The sequence below is a fragment of the Coregonus lavaretus genome (genome assembly GCF_964263955.1).
Source record: "Coregonus lavaretus genome assembly, chromosome: 33".
In the NCBI taxonomy this organism is placed as follows: Eukaryota; Metazoa; Chordata; class Actinopteri; order Salmoniformes; family Salmonidae; genus Coregonus; species Coregonus lavaretus.
The window spans coordinates 9,443,427-9,464,182 of NC_140020.1; the positions used below are offsets into that span (position 1 = coordinate 9,443,427).

Sequence of the window (20,756 nt, forward strand, 5' to 3'; positions counted from 1 at the left end):
AAGTCCGTCTTTGCCATGAAAATGAACTTAATCCCAAAAAAACATTTCCACTGCATTTCAGCCCTGCCACAAAAGGACCAGCTGCCATCATGTCAGTGATTCTCTCATTAACACAGGTGAGAGTGTTGACAAGGACAAGGCTGGAGATCACTCTGTCATGCTGATTGAGTTAGAATAACAGACTGGAAGCTTTAAAAGGAGGGTGGTGCTTGAAATCATTGTTCTTCCTCTGTTAACCATGGTTACCTGCAAGGAAACACGAGCCGTCATCATTGCATTGCACAAAAAGGGCTTCACAGGCAAGGATAAACCTAAATCAACCATTTATCAGATCATCAAGAACTTCAAGGAGACAGGTTCAATTGTTGTGAAGAAGGCGTCAGGGCGCCCAAGAAAGTCCAGCAAGTGCCAGGACCGTCTCCTAAAGTTGATTCAGCTGCGGGATCGGGGCACCACCAGTGCAGAGCTTTCTCAGGAATGGCAGCAGGCAGGTGTGAGTGCATCTGCACACACAGTGAGGCGAAGACTTTTGGAGGATGGCCTGGTGTCAAGAAAGGCAGCAAAGAAGCCACTTCTCTCCAGGAAAAACATCAGGGACAGACTGATATTCTGCAAACGGTACAGGGATTGGACTGCTGAGGACTGGGGTAAAGTCATTTTCTCTGATGAATCCCCTTTCCGATTGTTTGGGGCATCCGGAAAACACCTTGTCCGGAGAAGACAAGGTGAGTGCTACCATCAGTCCTGTGTCATGCCAACAGTAAAGCATTCTGAGACCATTCATGTGTGGGGTTGCTTCTCAGCCAAGGGAGTGGGCTCACTCACATTTTTGCCTAAGAACACAGCCATGAATAAAGAATGGTACCAACACATCCTCCGAGAGCAACTTCTCCCAACCATCCAAGAACAGTTTGGTGATGACCAATGCCTTTTCCAGCATGATGGAGCACCTTGTCATAAGGCAAAAGTGATAACTAAGTGGCTCGGGGAACAAAACATCAAATTTTTGGGACCATGGCCAGGAAACTCCCCAGACCTTAATCCCATTGAGAACTTGTGGTCGATCCTCAAGAGGCGGGTGGATAAACAAAAACCCACATATACTGACAAACTCCAAGCATTGATTATGCAAGAATGGGCTGCCATCAGTCAGGATGTGGCCCAGAAGTTAATTGACAGCATGCCAGTGCTGATTGCAGAAGTCTTGAAAAAGAAGGGTCAACACTGCAAAAATTGACTCTTTGCATAAACTAAATGTAATTGTCAATAAAAGCCTTTGACACTTATGGAATGCTTGTAATTATACTTCAGTATACCGTAGTAACATCTGACAAAAATATCTCATAACACTGAAGCAGCGAACTTTGTGAAGACCAATACTTGTCATTCTCAAAACTTTTGACCACAACTGTACAGTGCATTCGGAAAGTGTTCAGACCCCTTTTTCCTCATTTTGTTACGTTACAGCCTTATTCTAAAATGGATTAAAATAATTTTTAAAAATCCTCATCAATCTACACACAATACCCCATAATGACAAAGCGAAAACAGGTTTTAGAAATGTTTGCAAATGTATTCAAAATAAAAAACAGATAGCTAATTTACATAAGTATTCAGACCCTTTGCTATGAGATTCGAAATTGAGCTCAGGTGCATCCTGTTTCCATTTATCATTATTGAGATGTTTCTACAACTTGATTGGAGTCCACCTGTGGTAAATTCACTTGATTGGACATGATTTGGAAGGGCACCCACCTGTCTATATAAGGTCCCACAGTTGACAGTGCATGTCAGAGCAAAAACCAAGCCATGAGGTTGAAGGAATTGTCCGTAGAGCTCCGAGACAGGATTGTGTCGAGGCACAGCTCTGGGGAAGGGTACCAAAACATTTCTGCAGCATTGAAGGTCCCCAAGAACACAGAGCTGGCCGCCAGGCCAAACTGAATAATCGGGGGAGAAGGGCTTTGGTCAGGGAGGTGACCAAGAACCCGATGGTCACTCTGACAGAGCTCCAGAGTTCCTCTCTGGAGATGGGAGAACCTTCCAGAAGGACAACCATCTCTGCAGCACTCCACCATTCAGGCCTTTATGGTAGTGGCCAGACGGAAGCCACTCTTCAGTAAAAAGCACATGAGAGGCCGCTTGGAATTTGCAGAAAGGCATCTAAAGGACTCTGACCATGAGACACAAGATTCACTGGTCTGATTAAACTAAGATTCAACTCTTTGGCCTGAATGCCAAGTGTCATGTCTGGAGGAAACCTGGCACCATCCCTACGTTGAAGCATGGTGGTGGTGGCATCATCATGCTGTGGGGATGTTTTTCAGCAGCAGGGACTGGGAGACTAGTCAGGATCGAGGGGAAAGATGAAGGGAGCAAAGTACAGAGAGATCCTTGATGAAAACCTGCTCCAGAGTGCTCAGTTCACCTTCCAACATGACAACGACCCTAAGCACACAGCCAAGACAACGCAGGAGTGGCTTCGGGACAAGTCTCTGAATGTCCTTGAGTGGCCCAGCCAGAGCCTGGACTTGAACCCGATTGAACATCTCTGGAGAAACCTGAAAATAACTATGCAGCGACGCTCCCCATCCAACCTGACAGAGCTTGATAGGATCTGCAGAGAAGAATGGGAGAAACTCTCCAAATACAAGTGTGCCAAGCTTGTAGCATCATACCCAAGAAGATGATGATCGCTGCCAAAGCTGCTTCAACAGAGTACTGAGTAAAGTGTCTGAATACTTACAGTACCAGTCAAAAGTTTGGACACACTTACTCATTCAAGGGTTTGTCTTTATTTTTACTATTTTCTACATTGTAGAATAATAGTGAAGACATCAAAACTATGAAATAACACATATGGAATCATGTAGTAACCAAAAAAGTGTTAAACAAATCAAAATATATTTGAGATTCTTCTAAGTAGCCACCCTTTGCATTGATGACAGCTTTGCACACTCTTGGAATTCTCTCAACCAGCTTCATGAGGAATGCTTTTCCAACAACTTGAAGTAGTTCCCACATATGCTGAGCACTTGTTGGCTGCTTTTCCTTCACTCTGCGGTCCAATTCATCCCAAACCATCTCAATTGGGTTGAGGTCAGGTGATTTTGGAGGCCAGGTCATCTGATGCAGCTCTCCTTCTTGGTCAAATAGCCCTTACACAGCCTGGAGGTGTGTTGGGTCATTGTCCTGTTGAAAAACAAATTATAGTCCCACTAAGCGCAAACAGATGGGATGGCGTATCGCTGTTGTAGCCAAATTTCTTCAACCAACCTCTGCTGTCTCCTGAAGTCCACGATCAGCCCCTTTGGGTTTGTTTAAATTGAGGGAGAGGTTATTTTCCTGGCACCACTCCGCCAGGGCCCTCACCTCATCCCTGTAGGCTGTCTTGTCATTGTTGGTAATCAGGCCTACTACTGTTGTGTCGTCCGCAAACTTGATGATTGAATTGGAAACGTGCCTGGCCACGCAGTCATGGGTGTATTGGAGGGGGCTGAGCATGCACCCTTGTGGGGCCCCTGTGTTGAGGATCAGCGTAGTGGAGGTGTTGTTGCCTACCTTCACCACTTGGGGGCGGCCCGTCAAGAAGTCCAGGACCCAGTTGCACGGGGCGGCGTTCAGATCCAGGGCCCCAAGCTTAATGATGAGCTTGGAGGGTACTACAGTTGAAGTCGGAAGTTTACATACACCTTAGCGAAATACATTAAAACTCAGTTTTTCACAATTCCTGCCATTTAATCCTAGTAAAAATTCCCTTTCATAGGGCAGTTAGGATCACCACTTTATTGTCCATTTGGAAGACCCATTTGCGACCAAGCTTTAACTTCCTGACTGATGTCTTGAGATGTTGCTACAATATATCCACATAATTTTCCTTCCTCATGATGCCATCTATTTTGTGAAGTGCACCAGTCCCTCCTGCAGCAAAGCACCCCCACAGCATGATGCTGCCACCCCCGTGCTTCACGGTTGGGATGGTGTTCTTCGGCTTGCAAGCGTCCCCCTTTTTCCTCCAAACATAACGATGGTCATTATGGCCAAACAGTTCTATTTTTGTTTAATCAGACCACAGGACATTTCTCCAAAAAGTACGATCTTTGTCCCCATGTGCAGTTGCAAACCGTAGTCTGGCTTTTTTATGGCGGTTTTGGAGCAGCGGCTTTTTTCTTGCTGAGCGGCCTTTCAGGTTATGTCGATATAGGACTCGTTTTACTGTGGATATAGATACTTTTGTATCTGTTTCCTCCAGCATCTTGACAAGGTCCTTTGCTGCTGTTCTGAGATTGATTTGCACTTTTCGCACCAAATTACGTTAATCTCTAGGAGACAGAACGCATCTCCTTCCTGAGCGGTATGACGGCTGCATGGTCCCATGGTGTTTATACTTGCGTACTATTGTTTGTACAGATGAACCTTCAGGCATTTTGAAATTGCTCCCAAGGATGAACCAGACTTGTGGAGGTCTACAACTTTTTTTCTGAGGTCTTGGCTGATTTCTTTTGATTTTCCCATGATGTCAAGCAAAGAGGCACTGAGTTTGAAGGTAGGCCTTGAAATACATCCACAGGTACACCTCCAGTTGACTCAAATGATGTCAATTAGCCTATCAGAAGCTTCTAAAGCCATGACATAATTTTCTGGAATTTTCCAAGCTGTTTAAAGGCACAGTGAACTTAGTGTATGTAAACTTCTGACCCACTGGAATTGTGATACAGTGAATTATAAGTGAAATAATCTGTAAACAATTGTTGGAAAAATTACTTGTGTCATGCACAAAGTAGATGTCCTAACCGACTTGCCAAAACGATAGTTTGTTAACAAGAAATGTGTGGAGTGCTTGAAAAACGAGTTTTAATGACTCCAACCTAAGTGTATGTAAACTTCCAACTTCAACTGTATGTAGTGTTTGACCCTCGTCTGGCCACATCGTTTAGTGTGCGCACCACTACGTTGGCAAGACAAAAAAAAAAACAGGAAAGACGTTGTTTAACGTGAGAGGGTCAGAGATGTTAGGATTTTGAAAGTCGTGTAGTGTACACCCGGCTTTAGGCAATACACTCTACCAGGATACATTTCTACACACCCTCCCCCAGGTGGCAGCACCAACCAGGTTACAGACCAGGTAACTAGGCCTAAGACCCCTAGAAATAACGGGTGCAGCAAAATCAGTAGGTTGGTTATTGGTTTCGTAACAGTAAGACTAGACTTGCGCTCTCTCCATTTTCCTTTTTAAAGCAACCTTGACCTAAAGGAAAGTTAAGACATTGCACACAGTATACAGTATATGCTTAGCCATGCTTTGTGCTGCAATACATTGTAGTGATCTGAACTTTGTCCTGTTCCAACTTAGCATTTCATTCCATCTCATGCTTTAGTCAAAGCAGTGGTGCTTGTGTTCTATACTAATTAGCTCCCTTAATACCCTGCTCAACCTGCATCCATCAACCTTTGGCCTGGTTCTGTAGGGCAACACTGCATGGATACCCCACGTGCTGTTTCATTATCAGATTGTGAAATAGCTTCACCAGCATTTCCCCCTCCAACTGCATAATTTGTTTATCTCCAATGATGACTTATTTATTTGATTTGTTTACCTCATTATGGTTGTTGACAATAAAAACAAACAAAAAAGGCTTTGTTTTGAATGACTTCTGACCAGACTGTGCCATTGTTCCATCAGAAGAGACCACTGCACCACTCAACAGCCGATCCAAACAGTAGAAGTGGAGAGTATCATTCTCACCTGTCCAGAGAGCCCAGGTAAGACGAGGCACGCACTGCCCTTACGTTCACTGCACTTGTAGATACTGATATATATTATAGCATAATTTTATATGTGGAGGCAGTGTACTACCAAGATGGTGTGGGTAAATGCTGCTTTCAGGATGTGATGTGGGACGGTAAGTGGTGGTGGGGAATAGAGGACGGTGTGTGCAGTCTCAATCTGAGGTAGTCTCAAAGCATGGTTTCCTATGTAGACTCAGTGTACTGTACTAAGGTGGTTAAATGCTAGTATCCTGATGTAATGTGGGACTTGGTACTAGGTGGTAGAGGGAATAGTGGACGGTGTGTGGCTGTGCAGTTTGTCTCTAGCAGTGAAATCCTTGGCGGAGTCAGTCTGTGGTGCCTGGAGGGCAGTAGATCTGGGCTGAGCCTCCTGCCTGTCTGCCTAAGGGGGATTGCATCAGGCCTGGCAGATTAATCCGCCCGCAAAGCTCCTCTGAGAGGAAGGCGTGAGAGCGAGTGAGTCTGGCTGCCACAGATGAGCATGGAGAGGACAGAAGCACACACAGGCAGTCCGGCTAATAAAGCACACTGTGGCCCAGCCAACTGACTCCGGCACAGGAATGATGATGATCACGTGGTGCAGCGAGGTGACCTTGAAACACTGGAACACTGCAGCTGTGTGAAACTTCCCCACGGCTAACTTTCTCCACTATATGATATTTTTTGGTTTGTGTTGAAGATGAGGCTGATTCTCAACACAATCAGTCGTTAATGCATACTGTACATGACAGCTGAATGTTTCCTTTCCATGTTCTCTTTTATTCTCTTTTAAGCCAATGACAACGTGAGCATCAAACGGCGTGCCCAGCAGCACAGTCGGAGACCCTCGCTGGAGGGCTGTTGTAGCTTTCCCTCGCAGGTTCAGACAGAGGAGGTAAGAGCAGTATGCACTCACGTCGTCATCTGGGTCCGTATTCATAAAACATATCGTTGTAGGAGTGCTGATCTAGGAAATGTTTTGCCTTTTACACCATAATGGATATGTTTATATGGACAGGGGGGACCTGATCCTAGGTCAGCACTCCTACTCTGAGATGCTTTATGGATATGCCAGGCCCTGAAGGTGAAAAAGGACCTGTGCTGGCTGGGCGAGTCTATGGCTCTAGGATCATCTACTGGTTAGTGTTTACCATGATGGAGCCTTTTCTATGAGAGGACTGTAACCCTGCTGGACTGTAGTTACTGCTACTCCCCTCTGGGCCTCTCTCTCTCTCTCTGGCCTCTGATCTCCCCTCTGGGTCTCTCTCTCTGGTCTCTGATCTCCCCTCTGGGTCTCTCTCTCTGGTCTCTGATCTCCCCTCTGGGTCTCTCTCTCTGGCCTCTGATCTCCCCTCTGGGCCTCTCTCTCTCTGGTCTCTGATCTCCCCTCTGGGCCTCTCTCTCTGGCCTCTGATCTCCCCTCTGGGCCTCTCTCTCTCTGGTCTCTGATCTCCCCTCTGGGTCTCTCTCTCTGGCCTCTGATCTCCCCTCTGGGCCTCTCTCTCTCTGGTCTCTGATCTCCCCTCTGGGTCTCTCTCTCTGGCCTCTGATCTCCCCTCTGGGCCTCTCTCTCTCTGGTCTCTGATCTCCCCTCTGGGTCTCTCTCTCTGGCCTCTGATCTCCCCTCTGGGCCTCTCTCTCTCTGGACTCTGATCTCCCCTCTGGGTCTCTCTCTCTGGCCTCTGATCTCCCCTCTGGGCCTCTCTCTCTCTGGTCTCTGATCTCCCCTCTGGGTCTCTCTCTCTGGTCTCTGATCTCCCCTCTGGGCCTCTCTCTGGTCTCTGATCTCCCCTCTGGGTCTCTCTCTCTGGCCTCTGATCTCCCCTCTGGGCCTCTCTCTCTCTGGTCTCTGATCTCCCCTCTGGGTCTCTCTCTCTGGCCTCTGATCTCCCCTCTGGGCCTCTCTCTCTCTGGTCTCTGATCTCCCCTCTGGGTCTCTCTCTCTGGCCTCTGATCTCCCCTCTGGGCCTCTCTCTCTCTGGGCTCTGATCTCGCTAGTCCACTAGCAAACCATCCAGCCTGTTCCTTCCTGTTCCTTCCATACCTGTTAGTGTTGTGGCTGGAGATCCTATGAATAACTGAATAGAAAGAAGCATACTTTAGTGTTGTGGCTAGAGCTAGAGATCCTATGAATAACTGAATAGAAAGAAGCATATTTTTTACCATTTAAACCAAAAAGAGCTATTCGGCTTTAAGACGATACCCCTGAACGATTTAGCAATGATGTTGACGAATGTCAGAAGAAAATACAAATAATGGAAATGTAGCCTACTTGCTGCTGAAATGTAATTCTCTCCACTTTGTCTGCAGCCCCTAAATCCAAAAAGGTACCACACAGTGTGCGGGAAGTGTAGCAAATCCAGTGAAAACCACAGCACGTGTGAACACTGTGGGAACCCCTCCATGCCGGAGGTTCCCCACCTCCACCACCCCCCAGCAGCCCAGCCTACGTCCCCCATGCCCAGACCCCCCATTCGACCTCATCCTCAGCACTCCCATCAACACCCCTCCCCAGGACCAAACAGTCGACAGCTGACCAAGAACAACTCCTACGTTTCGTCCTCGACCATGAGGGCGCCGGCGCTGCGTGTAGACACAGTGATGAACCCGCCCATCCCGGTACGCATCACCACCCGGGCCGGCCTGCCGCTGCCACACAACGGGAGACCCGCGGGGGCGGGGCTGGTGGGGAGCTGCTGCGCCGGGAAAGTCGCGGGTAACAAAGGCAGGAGGACGGCGGCCGCCAAGCAGCACGAGCTCAACGACCCCAGTAAGTCCACTGTCCAGGTATGCATCCCAAATTGCACCCTATTCCCTTTAGTGCTCTGGTCAAAAGTAGTGCACTATGTAGGGAATAGGGTGTCATGTGGGATACACACCTGGCCTGCTCAGTACTCACTCTTCACCTGCCTCTGTGCTGGTTAGTCTCAGGGTTTACTGCAGGCAGGCGTTTGCACTGCAGGACATGTGTAATGTCTCTGTGAGAGGTAGTACACCAACTGCACAGGATGTTCTTGGTAACCAACCACACAGCTCAAAACCACTAGCACCTGTCTGTACATCTTAGCTCTCACTGTCAGAACTGTTAGCAAACGAAGGCCACATTTCAGGATGTAAATCCCATCTTGTTGAAATAATTTATTCAGCTGTGACACGTCAGGAAATGATTGCTGTAATGTTTGTGTTCCAGTCGTGCTGTCCAGTGACGAGGATGAGGTGGACAACACCAGCACGGGCAGCGTAAATAGGCTGGACAGCGTGTCCCCTCGGCCCGCTGACTCGGCCCACTCCTCACCGGCGCCCTCCGGAGGCAGAGTGGAGGCAGCAGTGAAGAGTAGCGCAGGAGGGGAGCAGGAGGAGATCACTTCTGACTTCTTCGCCGACGTCGACAGCAGAATTTCACTACCCAGAAGGAACCGCATGAAAGATAAGGTATGTCGTCTTTTAAACATATATTTGTAAGTATTTTTCATTTTATTTAGACAGGGATAGCATGAAGTGAGTAGTCTCGGCCGGGATTCCTATCCATGCTGGGGTGGTGTTGCAGGCGGCCCACATTATCCTCTACAACAGCCTCTGTGTATAGGGTGGTACTTGTGTAGACTCGTAATTAAATGTTGTTGATCCCTCAAAGCTTTTTCATCAGTTTTCCTCAATTCTAGGCTACATTATGTAAACGGACCTGTCTATAGTGTGCCAGTCTTGTAGTGAGCTGTTTTGGCACATTTCAGTCTGACTTTATTGAGTCTGTCTGTCAAAATGTCCTTGAACATAATGTTCCTGATCCGCTCTCTCAAGGTAACCTTGTGGGTTGTTTTGCTTGGCAGAAAATGACATCACTGGGTGTTTTTGTATTCACCATGATGGGCTCTGTTGGCAGCTGTTGTGACTAATGATTTAAGTCTCCTCATTTACTTTTTGTGTGATCAGGGTCGTAAAGTTTACCTTTGAGAAAACATAGTGCTCCCGATATTTAGCTTGCAAACTAATTGGGCAGTTGAATCCAAATGCCCAGTTGATGAAGAATCTGGGGGTGTTGGCCAGACATCTACTGTACATGACTTGTTCCTCAGAGGAATTAATTATATGAAGCAACAGGTTTCAAGGCTGACAATGTGTGTTTTTTTCAGTTTGGAAACCAAATGCCGGACGACTCTACACCCAGGAAAAAACAGAGGATCTCTCCCGACAAGTTGGACAGCATCATCCTGGACTGTCGGAGTGTGAGAGTAGGGACTCTTCGCAGGATGGTGACCAAGCCTGTCAATGTAAGTACTCTGCTCCTGTGCTCTCTCCATACAGACACTCATACTTACCGAAAATCTTGCCAAAAACAATAGCCTATCAGGGTTTTTTCTGGATCAAAAAGGGGCTTAGGTGGTGGGCTTGGTAGGAGGTGTGGCAATGAGCGCGGTTGGACGTTGGTGTAGCTACATTTTTATAGAACATTTTAAGAGGCCCCCATCCTGCAATTCTACACAATTCTCCATGGAGCTGAGAGAAAATGTTCTATGTTCTAGTTTAAAAGCTCATTTCCTGTGATTCTACATATATCGAGCTGAGAGAGAATTGTACAGTTTTAAAGCTAATTTCCTGCAATTCTATGAATTTCCCATGAATAATGCTGTTCTTTTTCTCAAAAATAACAAAATGAATACTGCTATTTAAAAAATATATATATTATTATTTTATTTTTATTCCCTGACACTCTAGCATACTGTCATCATTCAACCATCTTTTTGTCTTTCAGTTTACGGTCGATCACATTCAACTTGAAACTGAAGGTAGGAGACAACAAGAATGTCAGATGTCCTATAAATGTTTTCCTCTGCTCTCAAAGGACAACATATTGTAGATAGATTAGACAGTGTTGTACAGTATGTAGGGTTGCAAAATTACAAAACATTTCCTAAAATTCCCAGGTTTTCTAGAAATCGTGGCTGGAGGATTCTGGATTTCCTGCTTATTCCCACCTGTTTCCGGGAATTTTCCAACCGGGATTTCTGGAGAGCTTGGGAATTTTGGAAAAGTTGCTGGAATTGATCAAACCTAACAGTATGTGACGTAATAGTGCTTTGTGTCCCAGGTCCTGAGGTGGATGCTCTGGAGAAGGTGCGTCTGCGCGCGTCGGAGCTGATCAGCTGTGAGTGGTGCAGCGTGAAGAAGCTGCCCGTTCTCTTCTTCCAGACCAGCCCCGAGGAATGTCTGCGGCTCCGCACCCAGCTCAAGATGACCCGAGACAAGGGAGGCCTGTGCTGGTACGACTGTGCTGGCAACGGTGAGGACTGCAGACACTACATACAGATGTCAATCAAACTGAAGAACCCATGCCAGGTGCAACAGCAGTAGTCTGTACATAGATGGATGAACACAAGCCTTTGTTTGGAGGAGCCTTTCTATGACATGTCATTTTTTGCTAAATAAAGCAAGTCTGTTATCTCACGGTCAACAAAATGTCAAGAAGTTTCCCTTCTGTCCTCAGACTCCGATGAGAAGTACATTGTGCTGATCTTTGAGAACGGGCTGTCGATGCACCAGCAGATGATTCTAGAGGAGATCCTACAGGAGATCGGCCGAGCCAACAACCTCAATGAGTTCCCCACCAAACTGTCGTTTGATGAAGCTAACATCAGATTGGTCAACTACAACAAAGCAACAAAAGAAAAGGTGGGCCTGCTTATTCCCTCCTGTTTCCGGGAATCTTCCAACCAGGATTTCTGGAGAGCTTGGGAATTTTGGAAAAGTTGCTGGAATTTATCAAACCTCACAGTATGTGACGGAATAGTGCTTTGTGTCCCAGGTCCTGAAGATTAGCATCTTAGAGCCTTTTGAGACTAGCTACCAAAATATATGTTGCCGGTGTTGCTTTTCATTGACATCTGATTTTCAACAAATAGTTTATTTTGAACAATCTCTTGACCAAGATATTTTGGTTGCATCCCTTTCTTGTAGGTAAACAACAAAAACAACAGCACTAAAACCAACACACCGGCTCCAATGGTGCGAACGCGCATGGCCACACGACAGCAGACCAGCACGTTCTTTGATGATGACGACGATGACATGGCTGAGCTCCAACCCACCTTCACTGGACCAATCGTAAAGTACGAGGGTTATCTATCTCCTACTCCTGGGTCATGTTCAGTAGGCACCAATCAGAAGAAAATTGTCTGAAACAGGGAGAGACTATCTGCAACACTTGTTTTCGTTTTCTGTTGCAAACCATTTTGCTTCGTTGTACCCTAATGAATAGAACCCTTTCATCTTAAGTACAATTCTGTGTTTGTTCCTGATGGTTTAATCATTGGATGGTTGTGTTGTAGGTTGATGGTGTACCCACCTCCTCCGGCCAAGGGGGGCATATCGGTGACTAATGAAGACCTCCACTGCCTTAACGATGGAGAATTCCTAAACGACGTCATCATAGACTTTTATTTAAAGTTGGTGGAATTTGCTTTCCATTGTCTATTTTCCATTGTATATTTTCTGTTGTCTTTAAAGTCACATTCTTGGTTTGATATTCTATAGAAACAGTGCTTGCTTTTGTTACATATAAGGGAAATTGACCAACCTATGTGTGTATCTTCCATTTACTTAGATATTTAGTTTTGGAGAAGTTGAAAAAAGAAGACTCACAAAGGAGTCACGTGTTTAGCTCTTTCTTTTACAAGAGACTCAACCAGAAAGAGAGGAGAAACGTCCCAGACACGACTAACCTACCGTGAGTCTCCTCTTCTCTGCCCAGTGATATGAGGGGCAACACATTTCACAAAGAATTCAGTTAAGACAGTAAATACCAACAACATGTTTCTTCTTTGCTGGTTGTCAGGATGCAGAAGAGGAAGCACAACAGGGTGAAGACATGGACCAGACATGTAGACCTGTTCCAAAAGGACTTTGTCTTTGTTCCCATCAATGAGTCGTAAGTTACTGTCTCTCTAAATATCCCTGTTTGCGTCCTAAATGGCACCCTATTCCCTATATAGTGCACACATTTTTATATAGTGCACTACTTTACAAAAGTAGTGCACTTTATAGGGCTCTGGTTAAAATAAGTTCACTATTTAGGGTATATGGTGGCATTTGGGATGCACAATCTATCCACATGGAATTTCATTCAAGTCTCAAAGGGATACTTCGGGATTTTGGCAATGGAGTCGTGGATACCATTTTTATGTCTCTGCATCCAGTATGAAGGAAGTTGGAGGTAGTTTCACGAGCCAATGCTAACTACAGTGCATTCGGAAAGTATTCAGACCCCTTGACTTTTTCCACGTTTTGTTACGTTACAGCCTTATTCAAAAATTGATTAAATATATATTTTTATCAATCTACACACAATACCCCATAATGACAAAGCGAAAACAGGTTTTTAGAAACCACTGCAGGTAATTCAATACAATTCGGAAAGTATTTAGACCCCTTCCCTTTTTCTACATTTTGTTATGTTACAGCCTTATTCTAAAATGGATAAAAATGGATAATAATCCTGATCTACACACAATATTCTATAATGACAAAGCGAAACACTGGTTTTTAGAAATGTTTGCAAATGTATAAAAAAAAAAAAAACGGATACCTTATTTACATAAGTATTCAGACCATTTGCGATGAGACTTGAAATTGAGCTTAGGTGCATCCTGTTTCCATTGATCATCCTTGAGATGTTTCTACAACTTGATTGGAGTCCACCTGTGGTAAATTCAATTGATTGGACATGATTTGGAAAGGTACACACCTTTCTATATAAGGTCCCACAGTTGACAGTGCATGTCAGAGCAAAACCAAGCCATGAGGTTGAAGGAATTGTCCGTAGAGCTCCGAAACAGGATTGTGTCGAGGCACAGATCTGGGGAAGGGTACCAAAACATTTCTGCAGCATTGAAGGTCCCCAAGAACACAGTGGCCTCCGTCATTCTTAAATGGAAGAAGTTTTGGACCACCAAGACTCTTCCTAGAGCTGGTCGCCCAGCCAAACGGAGCAATCGGGGGAGAAGGGCCTTGGTCAGGGAGGTGACCAAGAACCCGATGGTCACTCTGACAGAGTTCCTCTGTGGAGATTGGAGAACCTTCCAGAAGGACAACCATCTCTGCAGCACCACCAATCAGGCCTTCATGGTAGAGTGGCCAGGCGGAAGCCACTCCTCAGTAAAAGGCACATGACAGCCCGCTTGGAGTTTGCCAAAAGGCACCTAAAGACTCTCAGATCATGAGGAACAAGATTCTCTGGTCTAATGAAACCAAGATTGAACTCTTTGGCCTGAATGCCAAGCGTCACGTCAGGAGGAAACCTGGCACCATTCCTACGTTGAAGCATGGTGGTGGCAGCATCATGTTGTGGGGGTGTTTTTCAGCGGCAGGGACTGGGAGACTAGTCAGGATCGAGGGAAAGATGAACGGAGCAAAGTACAGAGCGATCCTTGATGAAAACCTGCTCCAGAGTGCTCAGGACCTCCGACTGGGGTGAAGGTTCACCTTCCAACAGGACAACGACCCTAAGCACACAGCCAAGACAACGCAGGAGTGGCTTCGGGCCAAGTCTCTGAATGTCCTTGAGTGGCCCAGCCAGAGCCCGAACTTGAACCCAATCAAACATCTCTGGAGAAACGTGAAACTTGCTGTGCAGCGACGCTCCCCAATCAACCTGACAGAGCTTGAGAGGATCTGCAGAGAAGAATGTGTCGTGTCGTGACTTACTTTAATGTATTGACTGTTATTTATCTAAATACAAATGCTTAAAACCCCACTAAATGCTCATTCGGATTAGAAATGCAACATGTAGCAGTCCTCGATAGTTGAGTTGATGATGTAGGACTCTGGTTTGCCCACTAGAGATCCCAATGTCCTTGGTAGGGTTTCTGGTCGTAGTGGTGGTTAGATGGATACTTCAGCGTACCCTGTAGTTCGTAGAGTTGATCTGTTATATAGATACTTCAGATGTACCAGTGGTTGTCGGAGAGGGATGGTCCTTCCCAATTCGTGTCTTTAGTGAAAGTTTTCTAGATGACTATACATGCCAGCTGCAGACTTGAGATGATAAGGTTTAGTGCAATGTCTTCTTCTTCACCTCGTGTAGAGGTTGAGCGTTTCAGAGTTTCTCCATTTCAAACTTGTGTACTAACGTCTCACGTTTTCTGGTCTTTCTGGTCGAACCATTTTGTAACGTGTAGCTTCAGCTTCACGCTTCTTGGTCTTGTAGAAATTCAACCATTTGCAACATCCGGTTATACTGTAGTATGCTTGGTCTTCCTTTGGTAATGGAGTTGTAGTTTTAAACCATTTTGTAACGTTTAGCTCACGCTTCACGTCTGCTGGTCTAATGTTAATTTGTTTTTCAAGGCTTTTTATGCACTCAGGGTAAAAGGGTCATTCTATCATGTTTGTGCTCATCTGGGCGTGGCCACTGACTGAGAACAAATCAATATGGAAAACAATCATCTCATCTAGAACGCTAAAATCACATTGTTATTTTCACAAAAGTATTATTATACTTAATCATTTGTTTTATACAACAATTAGATGCAAACCTCATAACTGGGAAGTGTACACCCCCAGAGATACAGTTATGTTGTTCCACCGTTAATGACATCACAACATAGTAATGAATTTGACATGATTGTCAATTGATTCTTTAAGTCGCCACCGACCATTTCCCACATTCTTTTAAGTAGGAATATTATTTCATTATCCACTTTTGGATGTTGGAGTCCTGGTGGGAAGACTTCCTTTGTCTCACAGGGGAATTCCCTCTCCCAATACTGCATGGCACGGAAAATAAAGTTTCTGAAAGGAATTTACGACCGGTCATAAAACTGGCCCCCAGCCGGCATCTTTGATCCTCAGCCCATGAGGGCAAGTCATGACAAATGGGAGAAACTCCCCAAATACAGGTGTGCCAAGCTTGTAGCGTCGTACCCAAGAAGACTTGAGGCTGTAATCGCTGCCAAAGGTGCTTAAACAAAGTACTGAGTAAAGGTTCTGAATACTTATGTAAATGTGATATTTCATTGTATTATTATTTTTTATAAATGTGCAAACATTTCTAAAAACCAGTTTTTGCTTTGTCATTATGGGGTATTATGTGTGGATTGAGGAGGGGGGGGAACAATTTCATCCATTTTAGAATAATGCTGTAACGTCAAGGGGTGTGGAAAACGTCAAGGGGTCTGAATACTTTCCGAATGCACTGTAGTGTTAGCAACTTCCTTCAAACTGCACGCAGAGATATAAAAATGGTATCCACGAGTTAATCTAACTCTAGGGAAGTAGATAAATGGCTTCATTGCCAAAATCTTGAAGTATCCCTTTAAGCATTTTTTTGAAGTGCAGTGATGAAGGCAAACATATTTGTTATTTTGTATCAGTATAAGATACAATGTAAGACAGAGATGGTAAACCTAATTCTCTTTCTCAACCAAACCCATTGCTCTCTCTGTGTTTCAGAGCCCACTGGTACTTGGCAGTGATCTGTTTCCCAGGGATGCAGGGCCCTCAGTTTGAGCCCAACCCTTTGTACCAGGCCCCAGGGCTAGCACAGACACAGTCAGCCCCCCAGGGCAGGCCCCCTGACCACTGCCGGCCACTCTCCCCAGAGCCAGACTACTGTGAGCCCCCAGGCAGAGAGGAACCCTTGGCCCCCTCAGAGAAGCTGTCCCTCAGTGCCACAGAGGCCTCCTCGGAAGGACACTCCCACAGCGAGCAGCCAAAGGGGGCGTTCACCTGTCCCAATGGTGGCCAAGAGCATCCCAAGACCGCTGGAGCCAGGATGAATGGGCTGGTCAACGTCCAGCCACAGTGCACAGGTGAGTCGCAAACACTGTGACTACTTGCAAGTAGCATTTCATTGCACTGTGTACACTACACTGTATCCTGTGCATATGGCAAATAAACGTTGATGTCTTAGAAGCTGTGTGGAAACTGATGGATGAAGAGTCAGTGATCTCACTGGCTTTTGAATCGTGGTTTGCAGATGGCTTGCACAGAATCAGTTTGTGTTACGGATCAGGTGGTGGCAATGGTGATGACACAGATACCTTTTCTGATGACCAAAGCTCCTGTCAGGTAACGGGGGAATTTGATATTCTGTTTGGTGACATAGCAGATTAAGTGAAATGAATGTTATGTGTACATTTGTTTAGCTCTTTCTTTTTTTGTCTAGGATGAGTGCAGTGAGGACGGTGCACTTACAGAAGACCTGGTACCCCCTGAGAGCTCAGAGTGGACGTCAAAACCCACCATCTGTAAACAGTGAGTAGGAGAGGATGTTCTACCATTCTTGTGCCAGTAGAGGGTGCTATTGCTCTCCTGACACGTTTGTGGATAGTGTAATTTGAGGTGAATGTCAATGAATATTTACCTCAGAATTACAATATTTTAGGCATTTTCTAAGTGATTTGTTTGTTTTCTCAGGCCTTGTATTCTCATCATGGACTCGTTACGTGGCCCGGCCAGATCTTCTGTAATTAAAACATTACGAGAGTAAGTCGATACTTTCATACTGTTCTGAATATTGTAGATTTAGTTCGCCTAATTAGCACAAAAAAGCAAACCTTCCCAAGCCATTTATATTTTGTGTTTGTGTGTGTAACTGCAGGTACCTGGAGGTGGAGTGGGAGGTGAGGAAAGGAAGTCGGAGGAGTTTTGGGAGGGATCAGATGAAGGGTTCTAGCCCACATGTGCCTCAGCAGGACAACTTCAGCGACTGTGGAGTCTACATTCTGCAGTATGTGGAGAGCTTCTTTGAGGTGAGAGCAGAAGCTGAAGCGATACAACCAGTGGACACACACACCAGTGCAGTGTCTACTGTAACTGAGACACCTGGAGCCATATAATGGGATGTAGGCCATTAGCACAGTGTTGCTGTGTTTAGGTTGTCTTTTTAAATTGCCAATGTTTTCAGTATTTAGTGAAGTAATTACTTGTAGCAGACTCACCTTACCATTGATCCTGTTGGGATAAATAGTTGTACAGTGCATTCGGAAAGTATTCAGACCCCTTGACTTTTCCCACATTGTTACGTTACAGCCTTATTCTAAAATGGATGAAATCGTTTTTTTCCCTTCCCAATCTACACACAATACCCCAGAATGACAAAGCAAAAACAGGTCTTTACATTTTTTTGCAAATGTATAAAACAAACCCAAAGGATATCACATTGGAATAAGTATTCAGACCCTTTACTCAGTACTTTGTTGAAGCACCTTTGGCAGCGATTACAGCCTTGAGTCTTCTTGGGTATGACGCTACAAGCTTGGCACACCTGTATTTGGGGAGTTTCTCCCATTCTTCCTCTGCAGATCCTCTCAAGCTCTGTCAGGCTGGATGGGGAGCGTTGCTGCACAGCTATTTTCAGGTCTCTCCAGAGATGTTCGATCGGGGGTTCAAGTCCTAGTCTGAGGTCCTGAGCGTTCTGGAGCAGGTTTTCATCAAGGATCTCACTGTACTTTGCTCTGTTCATCTTTCCCTCGATCCTGACTAGTCTCCCAGTCCCTGCCGATGAAAAACATCCCAAACAGCATGATGGTGCCAGGTTTCCTCTAGATGTGACGCTTGGCATTCAGGCCAAGGAGTTCAATCTTGGTTTCATCAGACCAGAGAATCTTGTTTCTCATGGTCTGAGAGTCCTTTAGGTGCCTTTTGGCAAACTCTAAGTGGGCTGTCATGTGCCTTTTTTACTGAGGAGTGGCTTCCGTCAGGCCAACATAAAGGCCTGATTGGCGGAGTGCTGCAGAGATGGTTGTCCTTCTGGAAGGTTCTCCAATCTCCACAGAGGAACTCTGGAGCTCTGTCAGAGTGACCATAGGGTTCTTGGTCACCTGCCTGACCAAGGCCCTTCTCCCCCGATTGCTGAATTTGGCCGGGCGGCCAACTCTAGGAAGAGTCTTGGTGGTTCCAAACTTCTTCCATTTAAGAATGATGGAGGCTACTGTGTTCTTGGGTACCTTCAATGCTGCAGAAATATTTTGGGACCCTTCCCCAGATCCGTGCCTCGACAGAATCCTGTCTCGGAGCTCTACAGACAATTCCTTCGACCTCATGGCTTGGTTTTTGCTCTGACATGCACTGTCAACTGTGGGACCTTATATAGACAGGTGGGTGCCTTTCCAAATCATGTCCAATCAATTGAATTTACCACAGGTGGACTCCAATCAAGTTGTAGAAACATCTCAAGGATGATCAATGGAAACAGGATGCACCTGAGCTCAATTTTCGAGTCTCATAGCAAAGGGTCTGAATACTTCTTTAATTATTTTTTTATGCATTTGCAAACATTTCTAAAAAAAACGTTTTTTCGCTTTGTCATTATGGGGTATTGTGTGTAGATTGATCAGGATAATATTTTTTAAATCCATTTTAGAATAAGGCAGTAACATAACAAAATGTGGAAAAAGGGAAGGGGTCTGAATACTTTCTGAATGCACTGTATATTGAATTGCATTGAATTACCTGCAGTGGTTGTTAATCAATTGAGCAATTGCACCGAACCAGGGCTTTAGACTATTGATTTGGAAGCTTAATTTCTACCTTGCACCATTCTGAAAATAGTACATTGCTTCGGATTGAATCCAAAATAATGATGATTCTGCACCCCATTCAGAATCCACTTACCAGCTTTCATCTCCCGGTGAACCTGGAGGAATGGTTCCCGCAGCAACGAATGAAGACGAAACGCGAAGAGATCAAGGAGCTCATCCTTAAGATCCAAGCCCAACAGGAGATGAAGGCGGGCCAGGGCTCAGCCAAATGCTCCCCTGCAGAACAGGAGGTGGGAGAAGAGGATACAGGGGAAGGTGTAGAGATTCAGAACCTGCCTGTCAGCCCCTGAGGTGCACTGTCTAGTCCGACGCTGCTACCTACTTACCTCTTTTACTTTGACACGATGGTCCTATCTATCGGGTGGGTCTCCCGCTGCCTGGCCAAGCCTTGGAGGTCTGCCTGCCTGCTGCCGGGGCCAAGCCTGGATGGAGGTCTGCCTGGCTGCTGCCGGGGCCAAGCCTGGATGGAGGTCTGCCTGCCTGCTGCCGGGGCCAAGCCTGGATGGAGGTCTGCCTGCCTTCTGCCGGGGCCAAGCCTGGATGGAGGTCTGCCTGCCTGCTGCCGGGGCCAAGCCTGGATGGAGGTCTGGGGGTCTGCCTGCCTGCTGCCTGGGCCAAGCCTGGTTGTACACTGCTGGATTACTCTCCATCGCCATTTCTTAACTGCCATATTCCTTCCATTGACAACAAAACATTTTACATTTGTATTGAATAAAACATGTATATATTTTGGAGGCTTTGGCTGCCTTTGTAATTGACTGTTTTTGATGCCGTGCTATACATGAAGATCATCATCTCTAGGTTAGTTATGTTTTCTTCATAGCTGTTCGTTTTCGGGAGGATCTGTGCAGAATATATTGTTAAGCTGCTCTTGCGTCGTATTTTTATTATTTTGACTGAGACTGAACTTGCTGTTATTTGTAATTTATATCCATACTTCTCATGAATTGCTTAGCCAGTGCTTGTTAAATCTCTTTACTACCAAAGTGGATGGATCTTGAGCATTAAACACAGACACGAGCACATAATTTGCCTTAGTTTTTATAACATACTATATGTCTGTGTTTTCCTCTATGCATAAAACATTCTGAGTTGGGTGCACCTTTTTACTAGTAAAATATTTGACACTGTTACTGTAATAGAATTCATGTTATTCCATGAGATATCATCTCAGGTTCAATATCTCTTGTTATACTGTAGTAGTGCATTTGTGCCTAGTTGCATCATTTGGTCATCTGGGGTGGATGGGATGGGATGTAAAGTGGGTCCTCCAGTGAGCTGCCTGTCCTCCATTGTTTGAACAAATAACTGCTATTATGATCTATCATTATCTAGGGATGATTCGGTCTTGACATGTTATACAGGGATATACACAGAGTGACAGACTGACCAGGTGAAAGCTATGATCCCTTATTGATGTCACTTGTTAAATTCAATCAGTGTAGATGATGG

General features: G+C 45.4%; 1 protein-coding gene across 2 annotated transcripts in view; it reads left to right on the forward strand.

Annotated features, from left to right (window-relative positions):
• Positions 1 to 20,437, forward strand: part of LOC311108746 (sentrin-specific protease 6-like) — a 37,008-nt gene extending 16,571 nt beyond the window's left edge. The window contains exons 5-22 of one of the 2 annotated variants that reach the window (XM_084151482.1): positions 5,684 to 5,763; positions 6,564 to 6,664; positions 8,080 to 8,539; positions 8,960 to 9,201; positions 9,900 to 10,037; positions 10,520 to 10,553; positions 10,856 to 11,047; positions 11,252 to 11,436; positions 11,722 to 11,873; positions 12,093 to 12,209; positions 12,368 to 12,490; positions 12,599 to 12,691; positions 16,213 to 16,571; positions 16,739 to 16,830; positions 16,928 to 17,016; positions 17,179 to 17,247; positions 17,363 to 17,513; positions 19,367 to 20,437. In XM_084151482.1, the coding sequence (XP_084007608.1) occupies positions 5,684 to 5,763; positions 6,564 to 6,664; positions 8,080 to 8,539; positions 8,960 to 9,201; positions 9,900 to 10,037; positions 10,520 to 10,553; positions 10,856 to 11,047; positions 11,252 to 11,436; positions 11,722 to 11,873; positions 12,093 to 12,209; positions 12,368 to 12,490; positions 12,599 to 12,691; positions 16,213 to 16,571; positions 16,739 to 16,830; positions 16,928 to 17,016; positions 17,179 to 17,247; positions 17,363 to 17,513; positions 19,367 to 19,594 (2,905 nt within the window). In that variant the 3' untranslated portion in view covers positions 19,595 to 20,437. Of the gene's footprint in view, positions 1 to 5,683; positions 5,764 to 6,563; positions 6,665 to 6,787; positions 6,909 to 8,079; positions 8,540 to 8,959; positions 9,202 to 9,899; positions 10,038 to 10,519; positions 10,554 to 10,855; positions 11,048 to 11,251; positions 11,437 to 11,721; positions 11,874 to 12,092; positions 12,210 to 12,367; positions 12,491 to 12,598; positions 12,692 to 16,212; positions 16,572 to 16,738; positions 16,831 to 16,927; positions 17,017 to 17,178; positions 17,248 to 17,362; positions 17,514 to 19,366 lie in introns of those variants that run through there. The other variant, XM_084151483.1, reaches the window with a different exon arrangement.
• The last annotated feature ends 319 nt before the right edge of the window (positions 20,438 to 20,756 follow it).